Source organism: Ptychodera flava, chromosome 15, assembly GCF_041260155.1.
Source record: "Ptychodera flava strain L36383 chromosome 15, AS_Pfla_20210202, whole genome shotgun sequence".
Taxonomy (NCBI): Eukaryota; Metazoa; Hemichordata; class Enteropneusta; family Ptychoderidae; genus Ptychodera; species Ptychodera flava.
The window spans coordinates 28,157,635-28,176,949 of NC_091942.1; the positions used below are offsets into that span (position 1 = coordinate 28,157,635).

Genomic DNA, 19,315 nt, shown 5'->3' on the forward strand with positions numbered 1-19,315 from the left:
CAGGATGTACTTTTGCGTTAAACATGTAGCGTATATGACTACATTTGGTGCACATAGATAGATACAGTGTTGAGGAACTGTGACATAGAGTATTGCTGCGGCGGCAGCAGAACCTTTACAGGTACCTTTAAAACGTGGGAACGACTTGGTCTCGTATTACTTTTTACCAGTACTTTGATTATTTACGTGTTACAAGGAAAAACACGTGATGACGTATATGTCACAATGAAGAAGTTTTTAATAGTTGACGTTTATCATAAACGATACGATATTGGATTATTAATTGCTTGATGTTCTCAGTGAACGCAAAATCACTTTAACGGAAAGCGATATATTGAAGAGTATGTGACATGGAAAGACTATTACTTAGGTTGATTGGAAGTGTCACAATCACTCTACAGTACATATTTGTCAACTAGCGCAAGCACTAAACAGAGATGTCTGATCACCGAGACTAATTTGTCAAGCGAAGCCAGTGTTTGTGTGTGTTGCTATGTTTGTGTTAGTTTACTTGCTTCGTTGCTGTCCTTTTTCTTTATATCCTTATCTATGTAGTTTGTCTGTTTGTTTGTCTTTGTATTTATTTATTTATTTATTTATCATTGAGCCCGGGCCCTGAATGTACGGCCTATATTATTAAACACATTGGATCCCACAGAGCTCCAAGGTTGACAACATATAGCAAGTTAACAACCGCTTGCTTCTTGGTTTACCTGTCTCAGTAGTAAACACTTGAGTTATTGAAAAATGATAAGTAACTTATTACAGTCATCATGTTTTATAAAAAACCCACGCGACATATCATATATTTCACAATCAAAAGTAGACTTGACTCAGTAAGCATTCAACAACAATGTGACACTAACGACTGGATGTTTCATTTAGATTTTGCTTAATTGATTTATCATTTCTTTATTGATTTATCAAGATGCTACTACAAAGACAAAAATAAGACATGAAAATCATTATATTGCATTGAAGGTTGATATATCGAGATTAGAAGGCAGTGAGAATGAAAATTTGTACTTTTTTCGCCTTGGCTAAAAATATATGGTGTGCATTTTAGACCGTCAGGTTTTCTACAGACGTTTCACTTGAGGAAAAAACTTGTAAATTTTGACAATGTTTTAATATTTTTGTTTTTTAATAGACGTTCCTTCGTCATTCTCCCAAAATGCAGACTGAAATACAGGGTATCAACTTTGCAGACACAGTTAGTCGTGTGCAATGTGCAGTGCTATTGTTGATAAATGAATTATCACTCGAGCATCTTGTCTGGACTAAAATTTGGACATTGTACACATACAAGCTTTCTTTAGAAATTAAACGCCGGGCACTTCAAAATGATTTTGGAGTTGAACAAGAAACTGCATCTTACGAACAGAACATACTTTTAATATTATAGTACTAGAAATAACATTGATAGAAGCAGTTAGTGGATCTTTAATATATAGCTCAAAGTAAGGGAAAAATGAAAGACCTTGGATACAAAACTTAGTGTGTAGATATCTTAAACGTATTTGTTATTAATTCATCGCGTTGGTGCAATAAAATTGCATCTGAAAATTTCATAATTTGGCAGCTGCACAAGAAATACTTAATTCTTTTATTACAACAAAACATGTAAACATGTTCTCATGAATCTAAATATTCAATGTGGTTAACCAGACAGATTTTACTCTGTTTGAATTTCAGTCTATGTAAACAAGATATTCTTTCTCAATTTTAGAAGAGAGATTTCAACCAAATGTTAATTATGACCGTTTTACACTGTCGCGAATTATAATACCTCAGTCTATAATTACAGCACAAGGCAGTTACAAATTTCGAATATCATTACCTTTGAAAATGAATCTAAATTATAAATATAATAAGTATTAATAAGTGTGCAAATGTATGATTCTGTGTTCATATATGCAATATAAACTTTTACACCATACCAGTATATTGATGGCGCAAATGAAGCGATCTGATTGGTCGAGACGCGAAAAGAACCGTGGTATATTGGCGATATACCACGGCTGTTATACGCGAGCTCTCAGCTTGAGCAAAAACCCGTTATTGACGTTCGATTCCAGAATTTCAATATACTGTTATGATATAATAGCAATAAATCACACCCAGCGACGGTATACCACTCGATTTCGACTAGTTCATTTCATATATGCACTCGCTATCGCTCGTGCGTATATGTTGTCAACTGGTCAAAATCTCGTGGTATACCGTCGCTGGGTGTGCTTTATTGCAAATAACCTCAAAATATCTATCTATCTATCTATCTATCTATCTATCTATCTATCTATCTATCTATCTATCTATCTATCTATCTATCTATCTAAGTCATTAGCGCATAATATCAAAAGTTAAAATTATTAGTGGCGTTTGAATGCCGGACATCATAATTGAAAATATTTAGAATCAGTAAACTTGTCCTGTTTAAAACCTTTGACAGGTTTGGACACTGAGAATTTGCCAAATAAAATAAACTTGCATTTTACGACAGTCATCGAACTTTGATAAGGAAAGCGAAATTCGGAAAAGGCATTTTCTCTACTTTAAATTTAAAAACAGTAAATAAACTTACATAGTGTTTACTTAGTTAATCCCCATGTAGCAACAACGAATGGTCATAGATACTATCCTAGTTTATCATATCCTAAGGGTATTTATTAAGGTACAGACTAAGTGAAATTTTGACTCGATAAAAAAATGTCGCCGAGATTAGAGGTTTTTAATATTATCACAGTCACAGCGCTAGACATTGGAGCATTTGGCTTATCATCGTGATTGCAACCTTCAAAGCAATGCTGTTCTGTAGCTTTTCGACATTTGAATCAGTCTTCTGGCTGTGAAAACATTAAAAACGTTTAAACCGCACTCACACCACGTGCTCGTTGACTTCTGAAACGTCGAACTTTGTAACCAAAGACTGCACATCGTCCGTCACAGTCACTGACGAACTCAGCGGAGTCTCAAGGAGTCCTTGACGACGAGTTTCCAGTAAAAATGTCACGACCGGCGATGGACCAGTGTTATGTGATCGTTGCCAAATTAAATCATAAGGAATTATCTGCAACATAAGTGAACATGTATATTAATTAAAAGCATTCTAATAATTACATAGCTACAAAATCAGCACAACAAGGTTTATCGCAGTTTTTGTTAGATCTGTTTGAACATTTTCATTTAGGCTGGTTTGAAGGTTTTGAGTTTCTGCGGCAAAAAAATCTAGACTAGGTAGAATTGTGAATATATGTAGCAAGGTTGTTGATGGGAGACAGTCAAACCTTAGTGATCTATACACCCGACGCATGAAAAAGGGCGAATGTTATTTTAAATGATCAAAATCACGTCTTAAGTAGATTTTCTGAGAATCTGCTATCAGGCTTAGCTCTCCGAGAACCAGGCTGAGTTTTATTCCGAATGCCATTTCAATTTTAAACAAGTCGAATTAAGGTATGTCCAGTCATTCTTACTGAATTTAGCTTTCTTAGTTTTATGCATTATGTTTTATAATTTTTGGGCTGTATTGTGTGTGGTCTTAAGAACCAGATGTAAATTTTTGTACAGGAGATAATAAAGTTTTCTGAATCTAAATCTGAAAAACACATAGATGAATACATAGATAGATAGATAGATAGATAGATAGATAGATAGATAGATAGATAGATAGATAGATAGATAGATAGAACATACATACACACATACATACATACATACATACATACATACATACATACATACATACATACATACATACATACATACATACATACATACATACAGTATTTGTTTACATATATGTATTTGCATAGTTAGAGCCTGAGGAGGCAGAATTGATGCGATAGAGAGACGGGCAAACTACGTATATTTACATATGTACAAACAAACAGTCAAGTTTAGTAGCTCTTCAGCGGTGAAAGAAGTGGTCGTAAACTATTATCTGTTGGTCAACATTCATGGTTTCGACTTATTTCGAGTAATATAGTCGCAAAAATAATGCAGTTTCTTTGGATTAATTCTTCGGTATAATTGACGATGTACAATACGACCACATAAAATTGTGCATGCAGGAAAATGCCGAGAGAGTTTGACCGGTTAAGAAGGGCTTGACTACGCAGTTTCTGCGTAGTGAAGCTTCATTACGTATTCATGGTGACCCCTGGCCAGCTGTCATAACTTTGGGGGCTTTTGTCTTTTGGCCTGCTTTGCATATGCGTCGTTGGACACGACCTGCCAATCACCCAGGTAGTCAATTAAACTATTAATTGACTGTTTACCGACCCAATTAACACTATCCAGCAGTATCAGTCATATTTAATCGCGTGGCCGGGTGGGCACAACCACGTGCCACGTAGGAACGCGTGTATTTCTGTGTGTACGTTTCACTTGTGGTGTGTGTTTCTACCATCGTGTGTCCTTGTTTCACCTACAGTATTACCTTCAAGGTGACAGGCTTACTATTAATGTTCAGTATCATTGCACCGAGTTCTGCCCACGGTGAAAACCACCTGTTTTGCCTACTAATTACTGCCCGTCGCTGCCCGTCCTGAATGTAGCCTATCTATAGCTACAGAAATCACATAAATCATTTATCAGTTTTGATATATACTCCTAAATTGTAAGTTTGATGAAAATCGAGACAACATTCAAGGGCTATGCAGACTGTCCATGTAAGCACACACAGTGACAAGAAGGCGGCAAACACCTACTCACCAAGCACATCGAATCGGCGAAAAGAAGCATAAAAAGCTAGGCTTATCGCCAAAACAAACGCGCCAAGCGCTAACAAAAACCCATACCAAGCGGCCCTTTTCAGGGCCACCAAATACTCCAAAAAGGGAACTACCAAAAAATACGATAAGATGACATAGAACACACAAACACTTAAAAGAAATAACAAAAATCGTACACATAACAAACAAACTGAAACACAACATTAAATACAAAATAAACAATCACAGTAACGTAACAGAAAACATGGCCGTGGAAATAAATCAGCTATTTCCAAAGAAAAGCCGACAACAACATGAAATTCAACAACAACCTATCATCGCTCAAACTATGAAACTCCGAAAAATAGTACTAGGCAAAAGCCTTAAAATTCATTCGGACACCAACAAAACCAAACAGAATAAAACCACCTCAGGATTTCAACAAATAAAGTCGTATAATGTGACTACGCTACATCGTGAGACACAAACAATCGCAACAACACCAATTCAAGAAAAGTCAAATTGGACTCCACGAACAACAAAAAAACAAAAACTTGAAAGCTATCTGAAGCTTCTAAACTCGCACTTCTAGAGATACCCTTTCAAACAAGGAAACAAAACATGTCGCGTGCCAAAAGAATCGCGATAAACCAGCTTGCAAACATTGGACAAATTTTGGGAAAAAACCCTTCGACAAGGGTCGGTTTTTCGTTATTGTCAACACAAACGATTACGTACTCGAATGCGAAAGGCAATTACGTAACACTCAGTATTATACACAACAAGCCAGAACAAACAGTAAACAAAGTAAATGAACTATTAATTAAAATGTACGAGAACAAGCACATCAACCAGGATACTTGTAAGTATCTTGATCCAATAAACATAAAATCCGTACCCCGCAGTGGTACTTATTGCCTAAAAATTCACAAACCTCCGCAAAAATCTAAAAGACACACCAGTCAAAACAAAATTTACCGAAGTAAGAAATATAGAACAAACAACCGAACCACCAAACGGACTCACAACGTGACCAAAATTAATATACTTGCCTCGCTAATCGGAAAGCAAGACCACTAAAATGCATTAAAATAAATTTTCACAAACACAAACTAAGGAAAGAATCTACACTGCGACTGATGAGAAACCACACCCGGGTTTCGAAACGCAAGCGTCAAAGGGCGACTCTATCAACTTTTGTAACAACATAGGTCCGGCTGCGTCTCGCCATAAGCTTTCCCCACACAAACAAAACATTACCGTACACACTTATCCAAACTTCTCTACAAATATCCAAAGCGAAACAAACATTTCATTAACACAAACAATCGGATAAGAATGTAGGAACACATTTTCGAAACGAATCAAACACAAACTCGACACAAAAACATTTAGGATAGTTAAGTGGGGAGCCTGTTTCACATTTTTTACATCTCGCTATACTGTCTATGATTCTAAAAATAAAGTCATCTGCCACTTTTTCTGTATACGCGGTTTGGCAAAACTCATCTCTTCAATCGAAAGTCGGGCGATTTCATGGTTCTTTGGGGCACTTAAGTGTACGTCGAGCTTAAGGAATGTAGTTACATTCGCGATGTTTTATTCGAAAATTATTTATTCCTTCAAGGGCAAATGCACATAATTTATGCTGTTGGAAATACTGGCCGCTCATAAACAAGACAATAAACTCAATATATGTGCATTTTACTTATATTGTTAAAGTACCACCGACACCCACAAAAAACCAAATGGTTCAGTCCAGGTATTTGCAACTCTGCCATCCGACTGGTCAACAGGAAATCAACCATAGGTGTCTTTTGGCACGCGTATACGCCAGTCACCTAGGCGACGGTAATCTGCACCACTTATCACCATCGGAAGGTACTCCTCCCCATATACCACTGGTGATCCCACCCTCAAGGCACTGCGTCATTCGACCAAGCATTGTTATTGTAATTTCCTGCATAAAATTAACAGCGAGGTCAACCGGTCAAACTCTCTCGGCATTTTCTCTCATGTGCATTTTCAAAAGAAACATTACTTTTACATTAGTTCTACATAATGCAATATGACGCAAAACTATGATCAAATTGTACGCGCATATTGAAAGATGAGAGGATCAAATTATCTTACTTTAATAGGATCATCAAGTATTTTCCAACTGGACGACAGGTTTTCGAGTTTCACGTGCAGGCTCTTTCCATTTTTATGTAGTAAAACTTCACAATCTGTGCTGATTTTCCTACCTCTCAGGGAGGATTCTTTTACGTTGACGATCTGTTGAGACAAAAATCGTACAGCTTATAACTGTGTCATAGAATTTTCCCCTTCACGAAGTTTTAACTTCACTCTTCGATGGGGATTCAGTCTAGCCCGGGGGAGGGGGGATTATGGTTATTGTGTGCACAGATCCAGTATATATTGCACATGCTTGGCCTATCAACGAACATCGACACAAACATACATGTAACTGTCTAACAAGGAATAATATAGCGGTATTTGCATCATCATATTACCATATAATAGAGGCAGTTCGAATGAATCCGTAAACTGTATCGCGAAAAAACACCTGACAAATAGTCAGACTCGCAGTTTTGAAAAAAAAGTTATTCCACCTTGTTTATGTGTATGCTTCATCAGCGCTCAGATAATCATTGCAAACAAAACTGACATTGAACAGTTTACTGAGTCTGTTCGGCGTGATTTCTGCTTTTCTCGAAAGTGTCTCCTAGAGTTTTTTTTATTTTTTCGACCTGAACTGCGCCCTTTCGGAATTACCTCAGTGTCCGCAGCTGTCGCCCGCCACAGGCGGATTCTTAACTTGGTAGAAGTGTCGCTGACACGAGTGAAAAAACCACCCATCTTGAATGACATACTGTTCACCTCCCTGGCGACGAAGAAGTTACTCAGCTCACTGATGAAGGAAATGGCGTCTTCGCCTTGACAGATGCACAGTGCCTTCCCACTCTCGCTGGCGTTGCACCACTTCATCGGCTGGCTGAGGGCGGTGTCGCTCGACCACAGCTTGAAGCTCCCACTGACGTCTGTCGGGGTCGTACAGTGCTTGATCGAAAGTAGAACGTGTTTCTGGAATTTCAGGCCTTGAGGACCACACCGTACGACGGCTGTCAAAGCCGTTTGGTTTCCAGTCAGGCAAGGGTACTCACGATCGACAACCGACACGCACACAAATATCCTCCTCGGTTCATCGTGCTCCGATAGTGCTCCTGGAGGTATGAACAAGTTCACGCCGGATTGTTCTACTGTCAGGTGACCGCCTTCGTGGTCAAACTGGCCTGCCGCAAATACGTTGGTGGTGAAATTGGTGGAAGAAAGTAAGCCAGGATCTTTTAATCCGCTGACAATGTTGTTGAATTGGTCCAAGCATGCCAGAATATATGCTTGGTCATCGCGCCAATTGTAGACCTCGAGATGGCGTTCCCGGGGCGATTCAGGACCACACTCAAGTTCGGAACAGTGAACGTCTGCCGCCGTTGTTACGTCGCCCCGTCTCGTTGAAGGCCCATCTTCGCCGAGTTGCTTGGAATTTTCCAGAAGCAAATCCCCAGAAAAGTCAACGCTGTGCCGTTGACTGCTGGCTGCTGATGCGGTCTCTTCCGGCCGGGATGCCTCCTTGTTGTTGCTACCTCGTTTGACCCGGTGATTGGATTCAGACACGGTCGAGCTCGTCTGATATCCGCTGTCTATCAGGACTGAGCTTGATGTTGTCCTCTTATTTGCAGGTCGAGCCCCTCTGCTGTCATTTTGGTGCTGTTCTTCATACACTGGGGGGAAGCGGTGTACCGACTTGTCGCTGACAAGCGAGTCCACTTCTGAGGAGCTTTCCAACTTTTCATAACTGCTTGGCGAACATTTCCTCTTAATCGTGCTGACTATAAAACGGCAGATCAATCCCACACCTATAGCACATACTATAATCGCAAATGGGAGCAACACAAAGGCAAGTTCAAGCCACTCCAGAACGTGGTTCAGGGGGCCCTCAGGTTCAGCAAAGGACAGCACGTAAGACTGCGATAAAACGTCAATGAAGTTAAAGCCGGCAATAAGCACGAGCAAAATGAGGGACAGAATGTTTGCACAGTTAGCTGCTTTGGACCAAAATGGCTGACACACCAAATGTACGATGACAATCAAGACACAAACTAGCATCAACGCTAAAGAGCGATGTAATATATCAGCTATGAGTAAATGGCAGAAAAGCAAAAGAAGTCGACTGAAAAGAAGGGCTCCCTCCCAGAATCTCCGCCAGCCATCCTGAAATGGTGCTTGGATGACCTCAAGCTCGGTAAAATACTTCGTCTTTGTTTCTGATTTTAAATCGCTTGAATCAGTTCCCCCTCGCTTTCGCAGTCTTCGGACGGATTGTACCAACCACCATACGGTAAATGGAAGAGGAATAATGCAGGCAGCCAGGAACCGTTTATGACCGATTTGTTTTCTTTCCAGGAGTTTGGATTCGTGCATAACAACCAGGAACAACGGTACGACTCCCGCCATTAAGTAAACCACCAAGGGGTACCACCACCAGATGTCGCAGGTAATGTCGCCGTAGTATGTAAATTTTTTTATGCCGTTTATTTCCGTGCAGTCAAGAAGGACTACCATCTTCCTTGCTACAACGATGTTTCCTAACAAAATCATATGCATCGTGGCGCGAAGTAAAAATCGATTTCCCCGCGATTGTGTACGCTTGCAACATTTACCGAACAACTTGTTCACACATATTTTACTTAGAATGACAAGAACAAGACCAATCAAATGTAAGCGAGGAATCCGTTCTCCGGAAGAGCCCAACCGTATTCAAAGTTCAAGGTGTCTGTAAAAAAGGTCACTAAAAATGGCGGAATCATCTGAAAATTGAAGAGTTTAACAAGGAAAGTGGTAACGCTTTGGCGTTTAGAATTTTGATCGGTCGCCCTCTCAAGTATTACTAAATCTACAGCTTGGTAAAAGAAGAAAATGATTTTGACATAGGTATCAGAGTTTTCTGCGGCGAGGCCATTGACTTGCAGCCAGGGTCTTTTCTGCTTCTTATGTAAATCATGTTCTGTGACGTCACGCATTTCAGTCTCATCAGTGGGTTTCAAAGATTTGCCAAAGGGCATTGCGCCAAATATAAATTTAGTCAGTGGCACTTTTAAAATAAAAATCACTAGAAAAAGTACGGTAGCCGACACAGACAATGTTAGTAATATTTCCCAGGAACGGGAAGGACAGCTTTCCATCGGTACGCAGACAGTAGATCCCAGCACATTGCTGTGGGTCTTTTTACACGAAGAACAGAGAGTTCTGGTGCGGTTGTGCGGGCACGATTCATAGGTGACGCAATAATCCCTATCCTTATGATTACTAGTACAGCATCTCCCGCTTGGACACTGCTTGAATTTCAGAGTTGTCTCTGTCGTTTTATATCCCCAGTTGTTTGGTGTCGCCCTGACTTTAATGTCCTGGCAGTTGCCACGAGGTGGACAGTCAGTGCAGGAGGCGTTGTTTGCGAGGTGTGTTCCGTGACTGTAGGACTTTTTCAACAAATACGTGTTTTTCAAGCACGGCTGGCAAACGAAGGAAAGATTATACTGCCCCGTTTGAACGTTGTCAGCTATTGCAAGTGTATAACCGAGTGGGCATGTAACGTTTGTAGCATTATCCACCGTGTATTCACCAGCTCCGTTGTGTATTAGTAAAGTGATGTCTTCTGTGTATATACTGTCAACTTCAAAGCTTGAATTTAAGATCGATATCCCTCCATTACTGTCAGAAAACAAGAGCTCCCCATACCTAGTTGGTGTGGATATGCCATTGACGAAGGTGGAGTTCAAAATGTTCAGACTTGTAGAGGATGCATCGTTGTATAGCGCCCCACCAAGGAAGGGGGCGGAATTGTCTGTTATATTGCACGAATGAAGAGTTACGTGTCCCCCTGTCACAAATACGGCCCCTCCCCGCCCGGCTTTATCGTTCACCAAGTTCTGGTTGAACAGGGCATCGATCACTTGGAGGGAAGCAATCGGTGTTAAGCTAGCGTATAGTGCCCCTCCCTTCAGATTTGCCGCGTTGCCGGTGAATTTTACCTGACGAAAGTTAAAAAGAATCGAAATATCTGAATCGTTGTTCTCCGCGTGGTAATCGGACTTCTTATTAATGCAGTGTTTTCTCGAAGACATCGATAAGGTATCGGATGGTGAGTACCCGTCATCCAAGGCTGCCTGGCAATCGACCTCAGACACTCCTTCATTTTCCAGATATGGCGAACTTGAGGGAACGCTTCCAGGAATTTCGCTGTACGAAATGTACACAGCGCCTCCAGACCCCCGTTGGTTGTCTCCGAATCTGGTATGGTACACGTCAAAGTTCATGGATGCTGTCCCCACATTCTGTACAACCAGAGCCCCCTCAGGTGTGTTGCCGTGAAAGTTACACGTTGAAATTTCGACTTTAAGATTGTTTCCCGATTTGTTTGAGAGGGGCATCAAATAGACAAGCCACCTCCGTTGTTGAGGAAGTAGGTGTCGTTAACCTTCATATGATATGTGAATTCATCTAACTGATCGTTGATTACGTACATCAAGGCGTATCCCACGACGTTGTTGGTAAAATTGCAACTTTCAATGACCAGATCGCTATCCACAACGGTGATGGCAGCTTCACCATACGATAATGTGCTGTTCACCACCGAGATGCCGCGTAGGACGACGGACATGTGTTCACCAGTTTTGCCGCTCTCGGTGCCATTGAAGACGAAAACTTGGCAGTCTTTCGGACCGCCATTAATGAACACAGGATTTCTGTACGCCAAAATAGTCAACGAGATACTGAACACAATACCCAGTCCTCCCTGTCCCTCGTTGCTGGGACCACAAGCCTTGTAGGGATTTGTCTCTGTGCCTTTTCCGTCGACCATTAGCGTGTTACCCCACTCCAACTTATCTGCAATATATGGCAGTGTTTTGCAAGCTATCTGAAGGCTTGTACCACACCCATCTTGGTCTTTTCCCTCGGCTTGCGACACGTACCACGTCTTCATTATGCTTTTACAACCTATTAGAACATCACAAAATATAGGATAATGTAAGGAAGTGGACACACTAAGCCAAGAATGAGACATAGGGCCAAGTCCCTGAAGCTACCATAGACATGGATACAAAATTAAATATTTCCTGACTGTATGAAATTATCTCACTAAGGTCATCCTAGGGAACTGTAAACCAAATATAAAGCTGTCTGACCAGCGGTTTTGAAAAAACAAGCGACCCAACAGTCGACAGAGCTCTGCTGTGTTATATAGAGAATAATTTTTGTGACACATGTATTGATGAAGAAGGTGGATATCTTTGATAGCTCATTTCAGGATGGCCTGACCAAATTAGCTGCAAAATACAAAATTGAAGATTTCATCATAATTTCAATATATTACATTAAGATAAAGCCTAGGAACCTGTATACTAAATGTCAAAGCTATCAGATGAGCAACTTTTGAGAAACAAACATTTTGACCAAAATGGCGAAAATTGACCCAAAAATACAAAAATTGAAGATTTCATCAAATTTCAATATATCACAATAGACAACCCCTAGGAACCTGTATACCAAATATCAAAGGCATCAGACAAGAGTTTTTGAGAAACACATTTTTGGACCAAAAATGGCCAAAATTGGCAAAATTGCACCAAAAATACAAAATTGCAGATTTCATCATATATTCACTATATGATATTTAGTTCATCTGTAGAAACCTGTATACCAAATATCAAAGCTGTCAGACGAGCGGTTTTGATAAAATAAAGTTTTTACCAAAAATGACAAAAAAATCCTTAAAAATACAGATTTGCATATTTCATCAAAATTTTAACAAATCTAAGTTGGGTCATCCCTAGCGACTTGTATACCAAATAAAAAAGCTGTCTGACCAGCGCTGATAAAAAGAATATTTTTACCAAAAACGCCTTTTTGGCGCTAATTTGCATATTTTCAACAATATCAAAAAATTAAAAAAATTAGTTTCTTATAATCATATTTTTCATCTACACAACAAATATCAAATCAGCAAGTACTGAGGTTCCCAATATATTTGAGTGGACGGACGCCTCACAAACGGACATACATACATCCATCCATCCATACATACATACATACATACATACATACATACATACATACATACATACACACACACCACACACACACACACACACACATACACACATACATATAGACTGACGACGGACGCTGGACGGATAACCATCCTAATAGCTTCAATAGATTATTGTCTACAGTAGCTAAAAAACGGAAATGAGCACTTTCCAAATCCACAGATTATAATTACTGTGTGCCTATGCTTGAATTTAACGCGAGTGGGTCTTAGTTGGTCAAATGTGACAGGTTTCTCTGTAATGTTCAGAACTCGAACACGTTAAACAAACAACATACCCCAGAGTTACCCCTACTGCAAGCTTCCATTCTTATATTGTCTATTGCTTATGAAAATCTCGTAATCTTGCGTTAGGGCCTAACATCAAACTTTGAGTACCAAATGAGTCATTGAAGTCCCTGACGACTATCCCCGACATCCTGATACCTGTACATGTAAAATCACATCTTCTCTCTCCTCTCTCTCTCTCTCTCTCTCTCTCTCTCTCTCTCTCTCTCTCTCTCTCTCTCTTTGTTCGTACCTTCAACTGTACGCTGATACAATTCGTCATTGCAACACATGTGATGTTCTGGATCGTACACTTGTACAAAGTCACTTCCACAGCACAGCCCAGTCTGACTGCTGACAGATCCATCGGTTAGTTGTATGGCTTTACCATCGCAGCACAGGTAGGCACCGTTAGGATACAGTCCATGATTGCAACATGTTTCATTAGTAGGGTCGTACGCGACGCCGCCACAAAGGTACTCTTTTCTACGTTTTTGGACATCCAAGACGGACTCATATTTTTCGACGAACAAGGATTGTCGTCCATGCTCTTGCCTAAAAATCAGAAAAAAATGGATTGAGCGATACGAACGTTTACTGAAACTCGTTTGATGCAGCTTGCATAAATTCAGGTCGGCACTTGGGATTGCATGTAACCATTATTTTTAAGATACCAGTGTGACTGAGTGTCATTGTATGAAAGTAATTATGCTACAGTGTCATACAGTGATAGGCGAGTGATTTTTTGCCTTGTGCAAACTCCTGTCAAATGACCTTATTTTGAGCGTCTAATTTTATGAATATGGTGTACTTAGTATAGTGAACTAAGAATTTAACTTTCTTTGAACATGCTTTTTGGAGAGTTGTGACCAATATGTGATGTGATTAAAGGATCCAAGCTGACAGATCAACAATGTTTGAACTCTGGGTGTTCTGTGTTTGCATGCGAGCTCCTATACTCACACGCAATTCGCCAGTGCAGTACAAAATACTGAAAAGTGAGCAACACCAGTATAAGTGCTCAAATAGTTCATATCAAGACTGCAAATAGTCCACTGGTGATGTAACCCTCTGCCCTATGGCATGCGTTGGTAAAATTCTACCTTACCTGTCATTCTGCGGACAGATCCATCACAGCAGACTTCAGAATCGGGGCTGAATGTCTCTTGTCCACAGCACGAAGTGTTGCTATGTTTCCTGCGTCGTCTCTTGCCCCCGCAACAGATACCAGTGTATGGGTCATAGGCATGTATCCCACAACATTCATTCAATCCATTTCGCTTGTGTGTATGCTGTTGAAAGATCAATACGATCAAAAGTAACACCTTCGTGGCTTACGTGTGATAAAGTTTGTGATGGTTTCAAAAAGTATATATTAATGTAATTAAACGCGATTTTTACAGCGAAAATGTTGTAAAGAATCTTTAATTTAATCAATGCATGGCACCTTGGAATCAAATATGGAGACAGTTGAAATGTTTTACTGGCTTATTAACCAAAAATGAGAATCTGAACTGGAACAATTTTACATATGCAAATTCAATTATTATTTTAACAAATCAGATTAAAGTCATCCCCAGAAACAAACAATTTTAAAGCTAATGGACAAGCGTTTCAGAAAATATGTTCAATAAGGGGGCGTCAAAATGATCGATATTTACTTACAAAATAAAGCGCTCAAAGCGTCATGGACAAAGGGTTTTCTTAATTTCAAAGAGTGTTTACATAGTTGCAACCAAGTTAGATTTTGATTCCGAATTTTCGACTGTGCAAATATAACTTAGATGTTCTTGGCTGTTAGAGCAATTTCACGAAATCAACAGACTGTCACGATACTGGCGCCTTGCAGCCTTTCCATGGGGAATTTATCTTTTCCTTGTGTGAATCCTTCCAAACTGGAGTAAAGAAACCAGAATCAGCACAAGTATTGCCAAAACAAGTACTTTAGTGCAGTCCTTTATTAAGTATAAAACTTGAACACTTTCTGACTGGATTAAATGTGGAATTATGTTTGTTAAAGATGTGATTACAGGAAACAATTAAATATTGAATTAGTAACAAATCGTGTTGAGAGTAAAAGCAATTTTGTAAACGAGTTTTTATATTGAAACATAGGGCCAAAGTCCCTGGAGCTACTATAGACATGGATACAAAATTAAGTATTTCCTGACTGTATGAAATTATCTCACTAAGGTCATCCTAGGGAACTGTAAACCAAATATTAAAGCTGTCTGACCAGCGGTTTTGAAAAAACAAGCGACCCAACAGTCGACAGAGCTCTGCTGTGTTATGTAGAGAATAACTTTTTGTGACACATATATTGATGAAGAAGATGGATATCTTTGATGGCTCATTTCAGGATGGCCTGACCAAAAATGGCAAAATTAGCTGCAAAAATACAAAATTGAAGATTTCATCATAATTTCAATATATTACATTAAGATAAAGCCTAGGAACCTGTATACCAAATATCAAAGCTATCAGATGAGTAACTTTTGAGAAACAAATATTTTGACCAAAAATGGCAAAAATTGACCCAAAAATACAAAAATTGACGATTTCATCAAATTTAAATATATATCACACTAAGACAACCCCTAGGAACCTGTATGCCAAATATCAAAGGCATCAGACAAGTAGTTTTTGAGAAACACATTTTTTGACCAAAAAAGGCAAAAATTGCACCAAAAATACAAAATTGCAGATTTCATCATATATTCAATATTTAGTTTATCTGTAGGAACCTGTATACCAAATTTCAAGGCTGTCAGACGAGCAGTTTTGATGACATAAAGTTTTACCAAAAATGATAAAAAGATCCCTTAAAAATACAAATTTGCATATTTCATCACAATTTGAACAAATCTAGTTTGGTTATCCCTAGGGTTCTGTCTACCAAATAACAAAGCTGTCTGACCAGCGGTTTGAAGAAGAACAGTGATCTCCCCAGGATTTTCTGAAAGAGTGGCGGCTATTTGCATAACAATAACTGTAATTGATATGGTAATGAGTTTCTATTGTTTACCAAAAATTATAGAGGGGCGGCCACCACTCTATAATAGCTCTGGGGAGAACACTGAAGAAGATTTTTTACCAAAAACGCCCTTTTTGCGCTATTTTGCATATTTTGTATTACATCTTAACTTGTGACGCAATGTTATTTAACTGGAAGCTTATGTTACACGTACATATGATCAAATATATATTTTCTTTTATTGTGTAAAAGTTCAGCACTTTTTGAAATAGACTTCTTATTCATAACCTTTTCAAAGTTGACTCATTTATTAAATGAAATCTTTCATTGTGAGAATGTTTAATAAGATTAACACAGATTATCACTATTGATATGTGATCCATTTTAAAGCATGGTGCTTACAAAAGCATCAGATTCTGCCATAATATCTTTCAGCAAGAGCTGAAAACAACTCTACTTCGCGAAACTTCATTATATTGTAAAAGATCTAAAATGAAATAGAAAATAGTATGTCGTGTACAAAAAATGAATAAATTTGAAAAAGCAATAAACCAGGAACGTACACATAAAAGCTATGGGATAAGGGCTTTCAGATAATATGATGCTAAAAGCAAATATGAAAAACATGACCGAAAATATTTATTATTATTTTAACAAATTAGAGAGAAGATATCCCTCAAAATGTGCACATTAAATATAAAAGCTATCAATAATGGGTTTCAGACAAGCCCGAAAAAATTACTTATTATACAATAGGTTTTGATAAATCTATGAGGTTAGAAAAAGCAAATAAGTTTCAAACCCATACGTCAAGTGGTTTAAAAGATAATATTTTGAATATTTAAACACAAATCGGGAAAACTACTCATTCATAAATACAGTGTGAATTAGGGTTTGCCTACAAACATATGTATGAAATATCAAGCATCATAAAAATTTGGAAACATATTTATGAAGCAAATCACAATTGTGCAATTTTCTCAATTATGCAAGCCATATAACAAAATTAACAAGACTCCAGTCAGCGTTTGGTAATTAAGCGAATACCTCACATACGTTTATTACTCACATTTTGTCAGCATATAATTAAGTTATCAGCTCCCATGAGCTTTATGGACGGAGGATAGACACTGATACAATCACACAAGCACAGTGATGACATTGGTACTCTAGTAGGCCTTTGGCGCACAGACCGATAGTATAGTTCTAATATACCAATTTAGGTACACAGCTTAGGTGGCTTCAAATATTTAAAACAACCAGATATGAACTGAATATGCTCACGTGTTTTACAACAGGTTCATTAATAGTAGTGTGCTTCACAGAACAATGAGATATATATTATCACTATATGTAGCAGGTTTTTTTCAACTTCGCACAGTACTCTCAGAGTTTAATCACTAATTACAAAACTTTATTTAATATGCAAATGAGCTGTTCATTAACTTGACACTGCTCAATGCTTTATGGGACAATTAGATATCCATCAGATCAACATTTGTGGCACGTTTTATTTAATTTAATGCTGTAATTTTAGAGTAATGTCACTAATTACAAAGTTCATTAAATATGCAAATAAACCCTAAATTAACTTGACACTGTTCAATGATTCATAGCACAATTAAATATTTATCAAATCAATATCTGTAGCACGTTTCACAAAATTTTGGTGCCGAAATTTCAGAGTTATATACCTAATTACAAAGTTTATTAAATATGCAAATGAGAAGATAATTGAAATGACACTCACAGTATCATCATAATGTTCTTAGATTGTCATCTATGAAAAGTGTCATGAAATTTTGTGCAGTATTTCTTGATATATTTCTACACTGTCATTACCGTCTCCATAGGGAAACCATTGTACGGAAAAAAACGATATTGCATAACTTCATTAATATGCAAGCCACACTAACCAAAATCTAATCAGTTCTTGCAAGTAGCATATGGTACCTGTGTACCAAATCTGACTTGAATCCGTTCAGGCGTTTTTGAGTTATCGTGTAAACAGACAGACAGACAGACAGACAGACAGACAGACACACACTAACACACACACACACACACACACACACACACACACACACACACACACACACGGACAGACTGACAGACATCGCTATGACATTAGCCCACGAGCTAAAAATATGAAAAAGTCAAAGGAAGAATAATTTACCTCATCACAGCATATTTCTTTGTCCGGGTCGTAGCGATGAACCCCGCAGCACTTGTACGGTCTGTGAATGTCGTCATACAGTTTGTAAACAGAAACTTTGTTTACAGTGTCGTTTGATGATGAAGAATCCAGGTAAAAGTGTGTTTTCGTACTGCAACACAGCTCGTCGGTTGGATCATAGAGCAGATTTCCACCTTAAAAGTCAACGATGAACGATTAATGAATCAAATCGGGTAGTAATGTCAGATATGTGCATCGCATTGAATTACATAATATGGATGGATAGACGGACTGCCTGACGGACGGATGGTTGTATGGATGCATAGATAGCGAAATGGACGTACGTACATATATATATATATATAATATATATATATATATATATATATATATATATATATATATATATATATATATATATATATGGAACTATGAATGCATTCAAATTTCAAGCATTAGGCCTAAGTATTGATATATTAGCCACGCAAATACAAATACGTATATCGTGTGACAGTGAATATTTAAGTTTGTGTCAGCAGTTTATGTATACTCACAACATCGCGAGCCTCTCCCCCGTTTTCTATAGATGATGCCATCACAACATATTTCGTTCGTCGGATCATAGCAGTCACCTCCGCCAACAGTGTATCGACGTCGACATAGAGCACACACTCTTTCATGCATATGATGGAGCGGCATCGTCTCGGCTGTCACAATAATTAGGTTATCTACAACACAAACGTACCACAGCGTTCATTTCATTTTCATTTTCGGCATCTCCACGGCCTATTAGTTCTGTCACTTTGCTCATGCACGAAGGAAAAAGTGCATACAACCATCTTTCTAACACAGATGATGTGCTAATTTTTTCGCACCCATTTCGCACACTGCGATGATCGAAAACATGTTAGCCTACAACCGTTCATTCATAAATAATTCTACGCACAATACTATTCTTGAGGGTATGTAGAAATTCAAAGTAAGATTTTGCACTTGCAAGCAAAACATATATC

At 38.5% G+C, this 19,315-nt stretch overlaps 1 protein-coding gene across 2 annotated transcripts; it reads right to left on the reverse strand.

Moving 5' to 3' along the window:
• Positions 1–875: 875 nt before the first annotated feature.
• Positions 876–18,993, reverse strand: LOC139151760 (uncharacterized). Of its 2 annotated transcripts, XM_070724738.1 has the most exons (7): positions 18,857–18,993; positions 18,303–18,496; positions 14,261–14,444; positions 13,406–13,707; positions 7,494–11,774; positions 6,849–6,992; positions 876–3,070 (listed from the first exon to the last, which is right to left on the reverse strand). In XM_070724738.1, the coding sequence occupies exons 5-7, from the start codon at positions 9,381–9,383 to the stop codon at positions 2,879–2,881; spliced, it is 2,226 nt and encodes a 741-aa protein (XP_070580839.1). In that variant the 5' UTR covers positions 9,384–11,774; positions 13,406–13,707; positions 14,261–14,444; positions 18,303–18,496; positions 18,857–18,993; the 3' UTR covers positions 876–2,878. The 2 variants fall into 2 exon arrangements, with proteins under 2 accessions (XP_070580839.1, XP_070580840.1); XM_070724739.1 differs by lacking the exons at positions 18,303–18,496; positions 18,857–18,993 and having other exon boundaries at positions 13,406–13,664; positions 14,256–14,444.
• Positions 18,994–19,315: the final 322 nt, after the last annotated feature.

Excerpts from the sequence above, each read along its gene's own strand:
- LOC139151760 (XM_070724738.1), bottom strand. The coding sequence starts at position 9,383 with ATGCATATGATTTTGTTAGGAAACATCGTTGTAGCAAGGAAGATGGTA. Across the intron at positions 6,993-7,493 it reads CGACAGCTGCGGACACTGAG|ATCGTCAACGTAAAAGAATC; the intron begins GTAATTCCGAAA and ends TTGTCTCAACAG. Across the intron at positions 3,071-6,848 it reads TACTTGATGATCCTATTAAA|ATAATTCCTTATGATTTAAT; the intron begins GTAAGATAATTT and ends CTTATGTTGCAG.